This window comes from Thunnus albacares, chromosome 9 (assembly GCF_914725855.1).
Source record: "Thunnus albacares chromosome 9, fThuAlb1.1, whole genome shotgun sequence".
Lineage (NCBI taxonomy): Eukaryota > Metazoa > Chordata > Actinopteri > Scombriformes > Scombridae > Thunnus > Thunnus albacares.
In genome coordinates, this window is record NC_058114.1 from 12,090,017 (window position 1) to 12,105,779 (window position 15,763).

The 15,763-nt window shown below is 40.4% G+C and overlaps 1 protein-coding gene across 2 annotated transcripts in view; it reads right to left on the reverse strand.

Moving 5' to 3' along the window:
* Nucleotides 1-1,933: 1,933 nt before the first annotated feature.
* nek7 (NIMA-related kinase 7) overlaps nucleotides 1,934-15,763 on the reverse strand; it is a 64,817-nt gene continuing 50,987 nt past the window's right edge. For both annotated transcript variants that reach the window (XM_044361679.1, XM_044361678.1), the window contains 3 exons: nucleotides 14,442-14,536; nucleotides 5,984-6,097; nucleotides 1,934-3,063 (listed from right to left, as the gene is read on the reverse strand). In XM_044361679.1, coding sequence (XP_044217614.1) covers nucleotides 2,953-3,063; nucleotides 5,984-6,097; nucleotides 14,442-14,536 — 320 coding nt within the window. In that variant the 3' untranslated portion in view covers nucleotides 1,934-2,952. The remainder of the gene's footprint in view (nucleotides 3,064-5,983; nucleotides 6,098-14,441; nucleotides 14,537-15,763) is intronic.

Genomic DNA, 15,763 nt, shown 5'->3' on the forward strand with positions numbered 1-15,763 from the left:
CTACAATGTCTTCTGACATCTTCTGATGATAAAAACAAACAAACATGTATTTAACATCTATAACATCTTTGTTGGGAGGTTAGAACTGACAATGGTAATCTGACATTGTGAAAGGGATCAATGTAAACTTATCTTTAAATTCAGTACAAAAGTATCCGTTGTTTCAGTTATATATGCTTAAAAGTACATTTGAAACTTCAGAGGTTATTTGCCCCTAAACATTGGAGAATCTATTTTTGGTATTTTGCTGTTAAATACTACCAATTTGAGGGAGTTCTGTTTTGCATCAAAACTAAAATACCTAAAAAAAAGTGCTTAATAGCAATAGCTCCCTTGTAATTACAACAAAATACTGAAAGTTTTGGTGCAATACAAATGCTTCTGTTTAGAGAGCGTCATAGAAGGTAAACATCACTGTGGGTGAACATGATAAATAATTAAGATGATCAATGAAATGGGAGAAAAAAAAATTACTGTGGTGGGAGAGAAAAGTGATTTGAATGAACAAAATCTAGGACAAGAAGTACAACTGCAAACATAAATTGCAAACACTGTATTTGCAAGTCTCAGACAAATAACTGCTACAAACACACTATCAAAATATTCTGTTAACCATAACAAAATAACTTACATTTTCTTTCACCGTTAAGCTTTGAATTTGTATATAACAAATATTAAAGAGTATTAAATGTTAAAAAAAACATGAAAAACATGGGCATACATGAACAATAACGCCAATGAACGGTTAACAGGCTATTTGATAATGTTAAAAGAGGATTCATAAGACACTGAAATAAAGCATTACCAATCATTGTTTACTTACTATACCTTCCATGCGGTATCATTGTCATTATGTAAACCAGTGGTAGTCAGTGCTGGTCATTTGCGACACACTGGTGTAAACCTATTCACTGTAAAAAATATATATATTACCAAAGAGTCACTAAAACCCTACAGTATTAAAACTATAGGAACTTCTTTGCTATGTACAGTAAAACAAAATGAGTCCCATTAGAGCTTGTTTTTTTGTTTGTTTTTTTCACAACAAGTCATTGATATACTTTACATAAAAGATACCTTAACATATATATAAACTGCTCTGCTCTCTTTTTGTGTGACTTTTCTCTTTGGTATCTCAACTGAGGACAGAAGTTAGGTAGGCACGCTGTGATTTTCACATGACGTGGACGGCAACACAAGGCAAGGATCTGCTATCTCTTCAACATATTTGTTACTTAACAAGACACATACACTGCAAACTTCCACAGCAACATTAACAATCACATGATTTCCTCAAAATAGACTAACTTTCTGGTGGGTCAAATGCATCCACTGGATCAGTGGTTCCCAACCTAGGGGTCAGGACCCCCACAAGGGGTCGCTGGATTAATCAAAGGGGTTGCGAGATACATTTTTGCTTTATTTCTTGTGGATTGCTGTGTTTTACCTCCTCAAGCCTCTAAAAGTTATTCAAATAAAACAAAATAAGTCCTCTGTATAGAGCTGCAAGGTTAGTCGATTTATCTATTAATCCATCGACAGAAGATTAATCAGCAACTATTTTTATAATTGAATAATCGTTTTAGTCATTTGTTAAGCAAAAACAAAATTTTAAAAAAAAGCTGGTTTCAGCTTCTCAAATGTGATGATTTATTGCTTTTCTTTGTTGAACATGATGATAAACTGAATATCTTTGGGTTTTGGACTGTTAATCAGACAAAACTAGACATCTGAAGATGTAAGAGAGCTTTATGGATATTTTTCGCTATTTTCTGACATTATGTGGACAAAATGATAAACAATGAATCAACACAATGATCTGTAACTTAACTGGTAGACAATGTAACATGTGACAAGGGGTCACAGGCCTAAAAGGTTGGGAACCACTGCACCCAACCATGATGGAGAACTAAGTGTTTTGATTTTTTTCATGTCTTCATTGTGATTTACCATCACTAATAATGAAACAAGACAAACCTCACACTCTAATAGAAATATATGTTGTTCAAATTGAACCAAAGAGGAAATAGTTTGGTATCAGTGACTAAGGTAAACAGCAGATTTAAAACTGCTTTTGTTATAGTTTCTACCACTCCTTCTAGGCTGGCAAAAAAGAGGCGTTCTGAAATTTTCAAAGACAATACATAGGTGTCAAAATGACTTACATTCAAAGTGTTGTGGAGACATGTGTCCATGTTCTCCCCCCAGCACGTCTCTAGTCTACCCTCTAAATGATCCTTCCTTTCCTAATACATTCATTAGACATGATCACCCTGCCAGCCTTCCAGTACCAGGGTAAAAAGTGCAACACAACAACACTTCAACCATCAATAACACTCTGTTACGCCTCTCAGTTTTCTGCCACTGAGTGAAAATCTCTACACTCAAATTTTTGCAATTGCTTTCAAGGTTTCCATCATCTTTTTTGCACCATTTGCTGGCTACAGGTCTCATGAGACCCACTAAAAGCCTACAAACAAAAAATTTTTAAGAATATTTGCATTGAACTGTTTTGAGATTTGGAAGTAACACATAACATTTTTTTTTTTTGGCTAATTTTACAGATTTCCAGTACATCTGCTTTAAATAACATCTGCTAGTAGCAGCAGCTGATGAACGGTGAGGAAATGTGTTTCAAAGCTATAGACACTGATTTTCAGTGCTGTACCATTACTGAAGTCTAGGGGATGGGGGGGGGGGGTCCATCTGACAAAAAAAGTGTAATCTCTTTAATCTTTCTCCAAGGGCAGAAAAGATTTTGACTGTCAGTTATGTTATATACTGTACCACCACCTTGGAAAAAAATCTGTTACATGTACAGCACTACTTATCACAAGGAGCTCTGGAGTAAGTTATTACATAAAAGCTGATAGATGTGTATGAGTCCAGCATGAAAAGCGAGGGAGGAGGTGGGGAGGTGTTCTGCAAGCTATAGTGTGTGTAACTCTGGGCTTAGCTGCCCTGTGTCATGTTCTGCATGTGTTTGGCAATGTCGTACACGTAGGTGATGTCCGGCCTCTTCTCCGGGTCGGGGTTGATGCACATATCTACCAGTTTCCTTAGCTGGTGAGGAGGGTTGGGGGGGTGGTGGGGGTGGGGGGGTTGGGAGTAAAGAGAGAAATAATACAATCAATGACACTGTAGTGAGACTGCATATCTGAAATGAGCAGCTCCAGAGAAATAAACAAACCACTGGTAACAGAGACCTGCTCGTCTTTTAATGCCCTCTAAACGGGCTCTTTCCATAATAACGGTAACAAGGCAACAGGTAACCGAGCTGAGACAAAGACTAGGTTAACACACTAATCGCTTTTTGGTCTGCTGAATCCACTTTTACCCAAGCCTACACATGCATAGTCACCCACATGTGTATGTGCATGCACACGAGTGCGCGCACACACACACACACACACACACAAGCACACACACACACACACACTGCTGCCACTCCATTGCCATCCGGAGACAGCACTTACACTTGAAGCCGAGCGAAGCGGCTGATTGGAGCAGATAGATAGACAGGCTCGCAGGCGGAACAGCCACCGCCATCATTAAAAAAAAAGAAGAGAATAAAAGATGGAGAGGAAAGAAAAAAAAAAAAAACATCTACGCAAGGTCGCTATGGTAACCGTCTGCCGACTTCCTGGCCGCTGTTGCGTGGCACCAGCTTGGACGAGTTCTCGTCAGCCGTTGTGTATATGTGTGTATGTGTGTGTCTGAGTGAGAGAGAAAGTGAGAGAAAGATGTAAATTCAGACAGTCTGAGAATTAGTCCCACAGAATGGAGATATTGGGGGGGGGGGGGGTATGCCAAAGAGATGCAGATATGTAAAATATTCATACGCTTCTTTGCATGGGGAGTGGGGTAGGGGAGTGGAGGGGAGTGTCAGGTGGAGGGAGGGGGGAAGCGAGAGCTAGTGAAGGGAGGCGTGGGGGGGAGCATAGACGGAGATGGTTAAATGACACAACAAAGATGAGCAGCTGACAGTTTGCTGCCGATCCTTCAGGAGCATTGTTTACATCCAGACAGGCGCTGCAGGCACCCCCCTCATCTCCATCTCTCCATCACCCTGTCTCTCGCTCTATCATTCCCTCTCTCTTTCGCTTTGTCTTCCTTTCTCCTGGATGGGGGTGACATGTGGGGCAATGCAGCTCAGTGTGGTGTGTGTGTGTGTGTGTGTGTGTGTGTGGAAAGGGATCTCTTGTAACAAATAATATACACTTGCACAATAGCTCATGCAAATACAAAAACACATAGAGGCTTAAAACAGCGAGCAATTAGCCTTTATCAACCTAATGAAGTTAATACCACAGTATAATGAAAGACCCTCTATGCAGGGTTTAGTGTTGGTTTAAGGACACATGAATAAGTAGAGCAACTTAAAACCAACCACTGTGGAGTAGAAGGCATGGAGATTAAAAACATTAGGTGCTTTTTGCTTAATGGACCATTCGATTCATGTTTGTATGGCATTAAAAGCTACATAACAATGTATGTTTGATAAACATTAATACAGAGCTGATGTTCACTATAATGGCTTACACAACTCAAGCAAGTTTTAATAGTCTGCTAACAGGTCGATCAGATATGAAATGACTTCTTGACTATGACTGCTCCTCCCAAAGAAAGAGTTTGGCATAAAACTCCATGTAAAATGGTTAATTGTTATTCTTACGCTTTCATTTTTATATGGGTTAAACAAACAGGGTTTAACATGTTAATTAGTGAGCTTTAGAGGTGCTGGTACGAAGTTTTTGTTACCTTCAGACAGAGGCAGACTAGCCGTTTCCTTCTGTTTACAGTGTTTGTGCTACACCAAGCGGTAAGTAAAAGACAGTAGCCTTATATCTACTGGACAGAGATATGAGAGTGGTATTGATCTTCTTATCTAACTCTCTACCAAAAGGCGAATAAGTGTGTTTCCCAAAATGTCAAACTATTCCTTTCCTTTCTAAAATACAGCACTGTGGTTTTCAAAAAGGCTAGCTGTGATGTTTAATATGTAATTTAGAGTTGAAAAATGTATTGAAAAACATTTTGATAATTGATTAATTGTTTAGTGAAAAATGTCATGTTAGTTGCATCTCTAATGTCATTTCTACAAAGTAAAAGGGCTAAAGCACAGAAACCATTGGTATGGTTGTTTAAATAAACTAGACATGAGGGGACACCTCCAGCATTTTAACGATCTAGCAGTTAGATTTGGGTAATGCAGGGACTCTCTGTAGTAATTGTTAACGATCAAACAAATATGATAACTTACAACACTTTAGAGCACCCATCAACAAAGTACAGTGTCATAGCTAAACAGTACACCTGTAATGCATATATATATGTGCCTATGTTTCAGTTTTTGCGTGTGTGTACACTTGGACTTACTATTTTTTAAGAGAAAAGGACAGAAATGTTGGAAAAAATGCCACCCATACAAAGAGGGCATTGCAGACACAAAGCCATGCGCATTCATACACACGTCACCGGCAATCAGCAGCAAGCCAATCGTTAACCGCAGCCCGACTACATTACATTTTTGTGCACGAATAAGTCTACACAGAATTACAGCAGATGATTTAACATTTAGTTAGGGAAACATGACACTCTAGCCCATTTCGTTTCACCCCACTCTTTAGCATGGCCAGATGCTTTTGATATGTGCATTTAATTTTCAAACGGTTAAAATCATAGCCATTCTTTTGATCACAGAGTAATATCATACCGTACTGTAGCTCAGACAGTTGGCTGGATTTCACTTACATATAAAAAATTAACTATAATAGTCAATGCATGTAAAAATCTGCAATCTGGCACAGAAAAAGAGAAGCTGGCCACCGCTGTTTAAAACAGTAGTTCATTTCAAAAATATTAAGAATTTTCTTTTAAAGGTGTTCAGGAGTCCAGACTATCATGAGTCCTTTTAAAACACTCAGCAGGTCCCTGTCTACTTTGTGCCATAACAGTAAAAGGCAACTGATACAGTACTTACCTCCTCTGAGTAGTGATCTGAGGGAAGAGGGGGGTAGTCGCACTGTTCTATCTTCTTACAAAGGGAGTAAAGGTTCATCTTATCCCCGTAAAACGGACTCTGTAGGGCTGCCATCTGAAATAGAGATATGAAGAAACAGGAAAAGGACATATAGAGAAAAAGGGGGGAAAGACAAGAGGAAAGGGTGTGAGAGAGCAAAATTAAAACTTGAAATAGCCAATTAAATTCTCAAAAGGTGCTACACAGAATACTGCTATCAAAGTATATGACTTACTGATTAAAACAAAGGACTTGGTGTGAGAGACAAATGAAGCAAGACAAGACGTAAATAGGTTTAAAATTTTGTTAAAATATCAGATCAGTACTCGCTTATTTATATTTTTTGGAGTGGACTGGGTGGTGGTCTAAAATTGAAGTGAACCTAAACAGAAAAATCTGTTAAAGCTTCCCTTAGCTTATGTGTTTTCCTGTTAGTTTGCTGGCCCTTTCTGCTACACTGCTTCGAAAACTTAGTGAAGAGAACGAGAGGAAACAAACAGCTGAGAAAGGAAAAGAAGCATGAGAGAGGTGCAGGGATATGAGCAGAGAGAATTTTTCAGTTTGCTGGAGCAGCAAGAAAACTGTATCCTCTAGAAAACAAATGCAAGCAAGCATGGAAGAGGAAAGGCAGGTGGGAATGGTAACAAAGAGTGGAAAGGATAAGGAGACCTTCGCTGGTGGGTGGAAACAGGTGAAGAATCCCTCCAGTCTTTCTAAGAATAGAAAACTATACCATTTTACCTACTCGCTTCCTATAGTTTATATATGCATGCACAAGGTAAAGCCAGGAGCACACTTGCATTACAAACACATCTATATTCCTTTTTTTCTGATTCAGATTTTTTCAAAATACTGTGTTAGGCCAAATTGTATAACTAATAATAAATAAACATGGTTGGCCTAGCTGTCAGTGTTGATGATGATGAGAGCCGCTCAGACTCGAAGATGTTGGAGCTTGTTCACTTGTTTTCCATTTATTTAAATGAGAATATTACATAGGAGGAGGTGTTGTGCAGGAAGTGTATAACATGATATCAATGCTTTTTTTCTTAGGTATTTCTGGGCAGAAAGGGCCTTGTCCAATTTCATGCCTTGCACCTGTTTTAACACAGGGTGTTGCTCACCACAAATGTGGCTGCACATCTCAATAATTTCTGTCTTCTGAAAGTCAGAAACTATCTTCTGGACCAATGTGAAAGCAGGATCCAAGGCCATTTATAGACAGACACCAGTCATTGCTCAAAGCTATGTGTTTTAATGATTTTCTTCACAGGTTCCATCTGCAGTCTGGCGTAACTAGGCTCGCCTTGGTTTATTTCATTATGAAAACTGTGAGGCTAGGATGTAATCTTGATGACTCTTTTTTACATTTTTGATGTGGTAATTGATTGCTGAGGAATAATGAAAAATTGGAACAAAGAGTATGTGTTGTTATACAAAGACAAGATAAAGAAAAGAACAACACACATTTATCACGGTGGGCAAAATTAATTTTTTTTATACATTATAATTTTAACTTTTTTCAGGTGTCCCTGCACTGTACTTGGGGAATGCATGTGTTTGACAGCCTGCTAATTGGTAGTGTGAAAGTAGATGAGAACAACTTCTCCACATATGGATCCAAATGGAATCAGTCCATACAGAATACAGCAGGTTAGTGTGAAATGTGCCTCCTTGCACACTCTCACACACAATAGAGACACATTATGTCTGTGTAAATAGGACCATAACAGAAAAAAAACAGCAGCATAATGGAGAAAGTCTTTTACTTAGAACAGGGACAACCAAACATATGCCATGCACTACTGAGCATATGAACATTTTCACTGCACCAAGTACAACACCAGGTCATTTCTTTGAGAAACAAACTCATTAGAAAATTTAAGGCCACTGCTTGTAAAATACCAAAAAGATGTTGGTCAATTAATTGATCAGTCTATTTGTCATGCTAACCTACAAAGCCACAGGAACTTCTCTAAAATACCAAAAAAAATATTTCCAAGAGCAAACTGTCTCACTTCATTGCATGAGGCCATGAGTGTAACCCACTGACATCGCCCAAAAGGTGGCTAGCATATCACAAACTTGTAGGCGGCTTCTTCATAGTCTTCACTGAAAGATGTGTCAAACACAGATGGTGCAGAGACAGAAAGGTTCTTGTTCCCTATCGGGCAGATTTTGACAGAGTCTCTGTCACAGCTTCCAGTGGGAAATCAAGATGGTAGCAGCAGAATCTCAGTGGGCCATCTCTCCTCTGGACATACAGTACTATTCACTCATTCATTTACTCTCTTCATCAAACATTCACGTCGCAGTATATCATCCCAAAAACACACGTGAACACTAAGGAAAGAGGATCTCCTTCTCTCTCTCTGCCTGGACACCTCTCTCCCTCTGCTCTGACAATTACTACTGAGGCTGGCACAGCAGGCAGTTGACAGTGATGAGATGTGTGTGGAAATGCGTATTCCTGTGTGTGTCAGCAATGATGCACTTCCATTAGTATTGGAGTTTTGTATCTGTAGCATAAGATGCATTGACAAATGCACATACAGCAAAGCTTAAGCACAGGGGAACATCCTCAAATATGCATACTCACTGGAGTTAACACAGATGGCATTTCATGGTGTTCAGAGACAAACTTCAGGCAAAGCAGTCACGGTATGGATCCTCAAATAACTGCTGTGCCATCAAATACGTAACAGCTTTGTAATGAATGAAAAAATAATGTTGTCATGTAAAGTAATCATTTCTAAAACATCATGCTCATGCCTTAGTTAGCAGGGTCTTGGTAAATTGAAGTACAAAATGTACATTTGTGGAAATAACAAAAACTCTTCCCCAGTGGCTTAATTTCTAAAAATAAAAAGCACATCAAGACACAATTACCTAAGCTATCACTGTCCATGATTGACCTTCACACAACATCAACATTACAATTAAAATTCAAATTAAATTAGACTGTCTAATTACGGATCATACTAAATTGAAGCAATTAAATCACCACCTAATTTGCCGTTCGCTGCAGCCTGTAAATACATCATCAGTCCAGAGAGGCCAGAAAACTTCAGATTTTATCATGAGATATTTAGCACTAAAGGTCAAAGGACATCTTAATCGCTTTCGAACAAACAAACTGAGAGCTTCAGAAATGCAGAAACGAGAGGGCAGTGCCAGCCGGACTCAGGGAGTGAGAATGGTATGAGTCTGTTTGGAGTGCCCATGTTTGCAACAAAACATGCTGACTACTCACTGTAAGAGTTCACTTCAATTACTTGGACAGAACCATGCAGGGAAAAAACTCTTAATTGATTCATGACAAACATACGTACTGTACTGCTTTTTGATACTGTATAGGAGGTATGTACGTCTGCGGTGTTTATGTGTAAGGGCTAGTGAGTGTTTCTGAAAAACATAGATTTCACAGTAAGTGAGAAGGGAAAAAAGAGACGGAGAGAGAAAAAAAAAAAGCAAATAGACACCAGGAGGCAAAGGGTTAAACAAGACCCCATCGTATTTTCATGCATCTTCTGCTTTTGACAGATGAAAAATGTCAACTGTCCTGTTTGTATTTGGGAGTTTTTGCACTATTCATCTGCTTCATTAGTGCCTGCTGCTCCTAGCCCCTGACAGCTGCCAGCCCCCTGCTCTCAGCGCACGCACACACACACACACACACACACACACACACACACACACACACACACACACAAAAAGGTGCATGCCCACACACACACACACACACAAACACACACACTTACTCATTTTTTCAGACTGTGTCGTCGCAACGGGTTAGATGATTGACTCACTCTCTGACCTCTGAGGCCCTGGTGTGTGTGTGTGTGTGTGTGAGTGTGTATGGTTCATTGATATTCGAGAGACATACAATGCACACGCATGCCTGCTGTCTGTCTAAGGGGCGTGAGCTGCTGGTGGCAGAACACACGCACACCCTTGCAAATGCACACACACACACACACACACACACACACACACAGACACACACACTCCCTCCTTTGTTCCTCTGCTCTTTTTCAGCTGGCCAGGTTGTGCTCTCCCCAGCCCAGGCATGTAAAGCCAGTATCCCTGTCCGTGTACAAAGTCTGGGTAGGGCCTTCCAGTTTAATTAACACTGATCCTGCTCTCTCTTTCTCTCTCTCTCTCTCCAGCTTCTCTCCCTGTACGCCAATTAAAAGGAGCTGTGAGAGGCTTCCGTCTTCTCCCTCCACCCCCCCCTTTATCCCTCGAGCCTTTACAGCCTGGGACCGAAGGGCTTCTCACACGTTCACACTTACTCATTTATAAAAACACACAAACATACACAATTATATGCACATGCTACATCAAAATAAATACACCTAAATGTTAACACATATGTACATGCTAAATATACATATAAATATGTATTCTCTCTCTCCTTGCCTCGCTCTCTCTGCCTAACACACACACACACACACACATACATACATAGATGTACATGTGAGGAAAGCATGACTTTTTTATGTGCTCATTGGTCCTTCATCCGGCTTTATGATGATATATTAATCAATGCAATAAGTCACAGTGTAGGGACAGTCATTAAAAATATACCTACACCCAGTGGAGTCATCACTCCTCTACTTCAATACACTAAAAAGGAAGGGAGAAGTTAAGACGATGAGAAGAAGAAGAATGGATGGATGAATGAATTAAAAGTGCCAGATTGTTCCATTGGGCTGAACTTTTGAGGAAAACTGATAAAGAATCTGTTTTTATGTCCCCATCTCACTGCAGTCCATACTGAGTGTCGGTATTTGAATTGTGAAATTTAAAAGTAATTGTTCAACATTTTGGGAAATATGCTCATTCGAATTGTTTGTCAAGAATCAAATGTGAAGTTTGATACCGCTCTCATATCTCTCCTTTAAATATGAAGCTACAACCTGGAGACGGTTAGCTTAGCTTAGCATAAAGGCTGGAAACAGGGAGAAACAGCTAGCCTGGCCATGTACAAAGGCAACCAAATCCTCCTACCAGCACCTCTTCAGCTCACTAATTAACATGTTATTTCTCTTTTGTTTAATAAGTACAAAAACCCAAGTGTAAAAATGTGCATTGGTTTTATGGGTCATGGTTATTAAGTTAATATTTAACAGAAAGCTCGTCATGAAAGCAAATAAGATAATTTCCCAAAATGTCAGATTGTTCCTTTAAAAAGCCTACCAATGCTGGTGTTTTAAAACATGGTTGTGAAATGGCTAATAAAGTAAAACTGAGTTGAAAGTTCTGTTCCCAAATATTTTAAGTTAAAAACAGAGGTAGGAAGGACAGCATGGATATTAAGGCAGTTTAGGGATGAACAAATATATATAAAACGATAAACAGGTCTGAGATACTGTGCACAAATGGGTTAAGTAGCTTCTTAGATTTTAGCACAGCCAGATACTGACAAACAATAAAAAGAAACACACAAACTGTATGAAAAGGTTAAAGGATACCCAGGCTTTGTTTGTAAAATCCCCACTTTCAAAAACATATAGAGAGCTAGCCACAGGGCAGTTCATCACATGCAAACGCCAGCTGCTGAGAAACCAAGCATTTTGGGCCTCATAAAACCAACATCAATACAAGAGGGGAGGGAGTGGAATGAGGCAGGAGGCATGAGACATGGGCACAGTCAGAGGTATGGATGGCTGAGCTCCATACAGGAAGGAGACACATTCCATTAAAGCTTTTCAAGATATTCTCCTCCTCTACTAACCTTTATACAAAACACGGCAACCACAACACATCCGTACAAGCGGGAAACCTACAGTGTGTGTGTGTGTGTGTGTGTGTGTGTGTAAAATGCATCTCCTTAACAGAGAACAGACTCAGCGAGCGCGTGAGAGTTACTAATACAAGTATGAGGCGGTTTTGACTGTGAGCAGGAGGAGAGAGAGCGCTAGGAGACTGCGATCTCATCGACTGGCATGTGACCAAACTGCCCTCCTTACCTTTCCGGTCACCCTGGGAGACAACCCTGACGACTGCTGTTACCACAGTGCTGGGGGTTTGGGTGAGGGGCACAGGGCAGGGTCAGGTGATGTAATGAGGTTGGACACGGGGAGAAAGGGATCAAACAGAATGGAAGATGAAGATAGACGCAGATACAATGACCAAGTATTGACGGACGGACCCTTCGGACCCTAGCCCAACCCCCCGGGCACGAGAATGAAAAATACAGGCTCTCTCAAATGAAGCCGTTTCACACATAAGGAATCAAACTCCCTGAGACACACAAACACACACAAACATATACCAGCGCAAGTCTCAGCCCCTACAATGTTCAGAGTGAAATCAATGAGTACCAAAGGGATCAAGCCTGGATTTCTATGTGAATTCCTTATGCCTGAAGGTTAAGTAAGGAAAAGGGAGCCGTACAGAGGGGAACTTAGCAGAGGGGAGGAGAAAAGAGCAGAGAGGAAAGAGGGAGAGAGTTTCCTGACACTGTGAATGCACTGTGGAGCCCTCTTACCAAGAAGAGTGGAAAGCAAGGGCCTGTTCTTCAAAGAGAATATGCATGGTGTGGTGAGCACTGCTCTGGTAACAATAAGGTTGTAAAATCTTTATCTCCACAGGCTCCTTGCATGGCTCACCTTGACCTGTTGGTTTAAGTTCCGTCTCTGCTCTTGTACCTACAGTACTTTCTCTCTGAATGAGCACTCCCCCCCACCCCCCCCCCCCCCATCTTTCTCTTCTCTCCAGCAATCTATAACCCTGCTCTCATAATTTGTTATTTTCTTCATCCACTTCTTCCCCCCTGCTCTTTCTATCTCTCCTCATCTTCTATCTACCCCTTTCTTTTCATTCTCTCTCAGGACTTGTACTGCCTATTCCCTCACCATTCTCTATATTCCTATATTGCTCTTATACACATTACTAAACTTTTTTGACATTACATCTATATCCCCTTCATCTTCACTTCCTCAGGGAGCAACAAGTCGCTCTTTTTTTTTTTTTTTTTTTAACTTTTTCTCTCTAGCTCTCTCCTCATCTCTGGCCCGACTCACCCTGTCTCAGTGCTTAGTCCAGGCTGTGACCCCTAGCTGTTATCCTAAGGGTGAAAAGCATAAAATATCCATAGACTGTGTCCCATCTGAAACGGTGAAACAATCAATGATCAGGCTGCACATGCAATACTACGACTATGAACAGCTTCCTCTAAAAAATATGGAAAAAATTCAGAAAAAGCCACCATGGGCAGAATCTTCAACCTTCAATCACACCGATTTAAGTTTTGTTTTTATACATTCAACTCTTGAGCATGTAGACATTGTGTCAGTGTAAAAACAGTGTCCAAATGCATGCCACTTGATGTCACTATTAGTTTTCAACCAATCCTAAATCAGACCCAGTGAAAACTAAACTCCAACTCATCCTAACAAAACGAACGCATCAAAATTAGCTTAATTAAACAACACTGTGCAGCGCTGGTGTGGTTATGCAATCATGATACCTGCAGAAACTATGCAACAAGAGTAATATAAACCAGCGCAATCTGGTTGTTATTACCAGTAAAAGTAGCATCCATGTAAACACACACATACACATATAAAAAGTACAAAAACAAATGTGACCTACAGCACCCACTGCTTTCAGCCAACCACAGCTCATTGTCGCAGTGCATTGTGGGGAGCAAATTAGCATGAAGGACTGTGGTCTCTGAGCAACTACGACCTGCGAGCTGAGCAGGCAGAGCAGTGAGGGAGGAGAAGAGGAAAATGTGGGTGTTTCCTTGGCTGACAGCGTGTCCCTGGAAAAGTGTTTGTGTGTATGTATTCAGTATATGCTAAGACTGGCAAAGTGAAACATCAGATTGACTGCTATCATCCGTGTCTATCATTGTTCAGCTTCTTTCTCTTCTCCTCTTTGTTCCCTCCGCTGTGCGCTCCTCCCGGGCTTGTCTCCACTCATGTGGTCTACAGCAGAGTCCTGTGGTGTTTTGCTCCTGACTAATCAAACTAGTCAGTGTCACTGGGCGGCCTTATCTAAAACACATGGCCATGTCAGTTCCCCTCATTCCCCAGCTTTTCAACGTTCAACAGGTTCCCGAGCTAAAGAACTTTAGCTCAAAGTGTCTTAAAACTCCAGCTCAGCCAGTACAGCAGAGATACCAGATAAAGACATGGGGCATACCATTTAAATATATTATTAATCTGTTATAAACTGTGTGTATTGTTTTATTTTACACATTATAACATGTAAGAGGGTATAAGTAGTATAAACGTGGGAAAATGCAGGTATTCCATGTTTGTATATTTTTATATAAGTATTCTTGTTATATGTGGTATTGAGGACGGTTTGTTTGTTTATGTGTGTGTCTGAGCCAATGTGTTCTCACGTCACTCTTACAGTCGACTGCGGGGTGACAGTGTGTGCACATGTTCCCATAGTTTACCTCGTAGAGCAGGCATCCTAGCGACCAGATGTCAGATTTGAAGTTGTATCCGTTTTCATGTATCCTCTCCGGTGACATGTAGTAAGGAGTACCCACTGGAACACAGACGGTGGGAGGGAGAGAGAGAGAAAAGATAGAGAGAGAGAGAGACGAGAAAAGGACAGAGAGAGAGAGAGAGAGACAGGCAGAAAAGGAGAACAAGACAAAGAGAGAGCATTACCATTTTGCATTGCAAACACACATGCTTTCCCCAGTTCATCAACATCACTGACACAGCTCACATAGTACAGGGAAGCAGGTGAGGAATGAAGGTGTCATCTCTAACTGTGACAAGTTCAGAGGTTGGAATACTCATCGTTTTAGAGTACAAAAAAAGAAAACTAGAGTGATTCATTAAAGTGTATTGCCTCTATTAATTCTAAGTGAGCTCAAGTAATGTGATATTTAATAAGGTTAGATATCTTCATGCACATCCATAGAGTGCATGCAATTGTAAAAGTACTACAAAGTGAAGCGTGTATATGTACAGCAGACATCCTTGCACACACAAAATATACATAAATCAGTTTTGATTACTGGGGTTTGGTAATGATCTGAAACAGTAGTCAGTGAATACGCCCGGGGAACAGTGGTGGAGCCTTAAAAGTTGGCCCGTATCTGGTTCTGGTTTTGAAACTCAAGAATCCCAAACTGCCTTGGCGACTGGCAGAGCTCCAGAGAATCAGACCTTCACCCAACTGGACACAAAGAGGAACCACAGCTCAACATCACATCCATAACACACTGCAGGACGCTTTGGAGATTTGCTGCATTCTTAGCCGAGTTTGACTGGCTGTTTTTTTTCATTTGCTTTCTGTTTACTGTGATTTCCCATGTAAAAGTCTATCAAGCACAACCAGCAGAAGTTTTATATTAATCACATATGGTTAAAGGATGGAAATTTTACCAGCGTGCTATCCTGTGCTGAGCAGTTTCTCAGCCTGTGCTCATTCCTCATCCTCTCTAGCAAACATGTGAACGGAGGCCTAGTGAAATAAGATGACAGCTACATAGGCTCTGCTGAGCGGGTGAATAATGTACATCAGTACCATCCCTCCACATGATAATGTTTGTAGGCTCCACAATGGATAAGATAGGCTGCTGGTGGACTTCATGTCAAAATAATAATCTTCATTAATCTTACTGATTAATTACCTGAGAAGCATTTGTTACGCAAAATATTTGACTTAGATTACTAAATAAGTTCCTCATATTTGAACTGTTAAAGTGGCACTGCCTGAATTCAACATTGATTACAATATGAGATAGTTGACTTAACATTG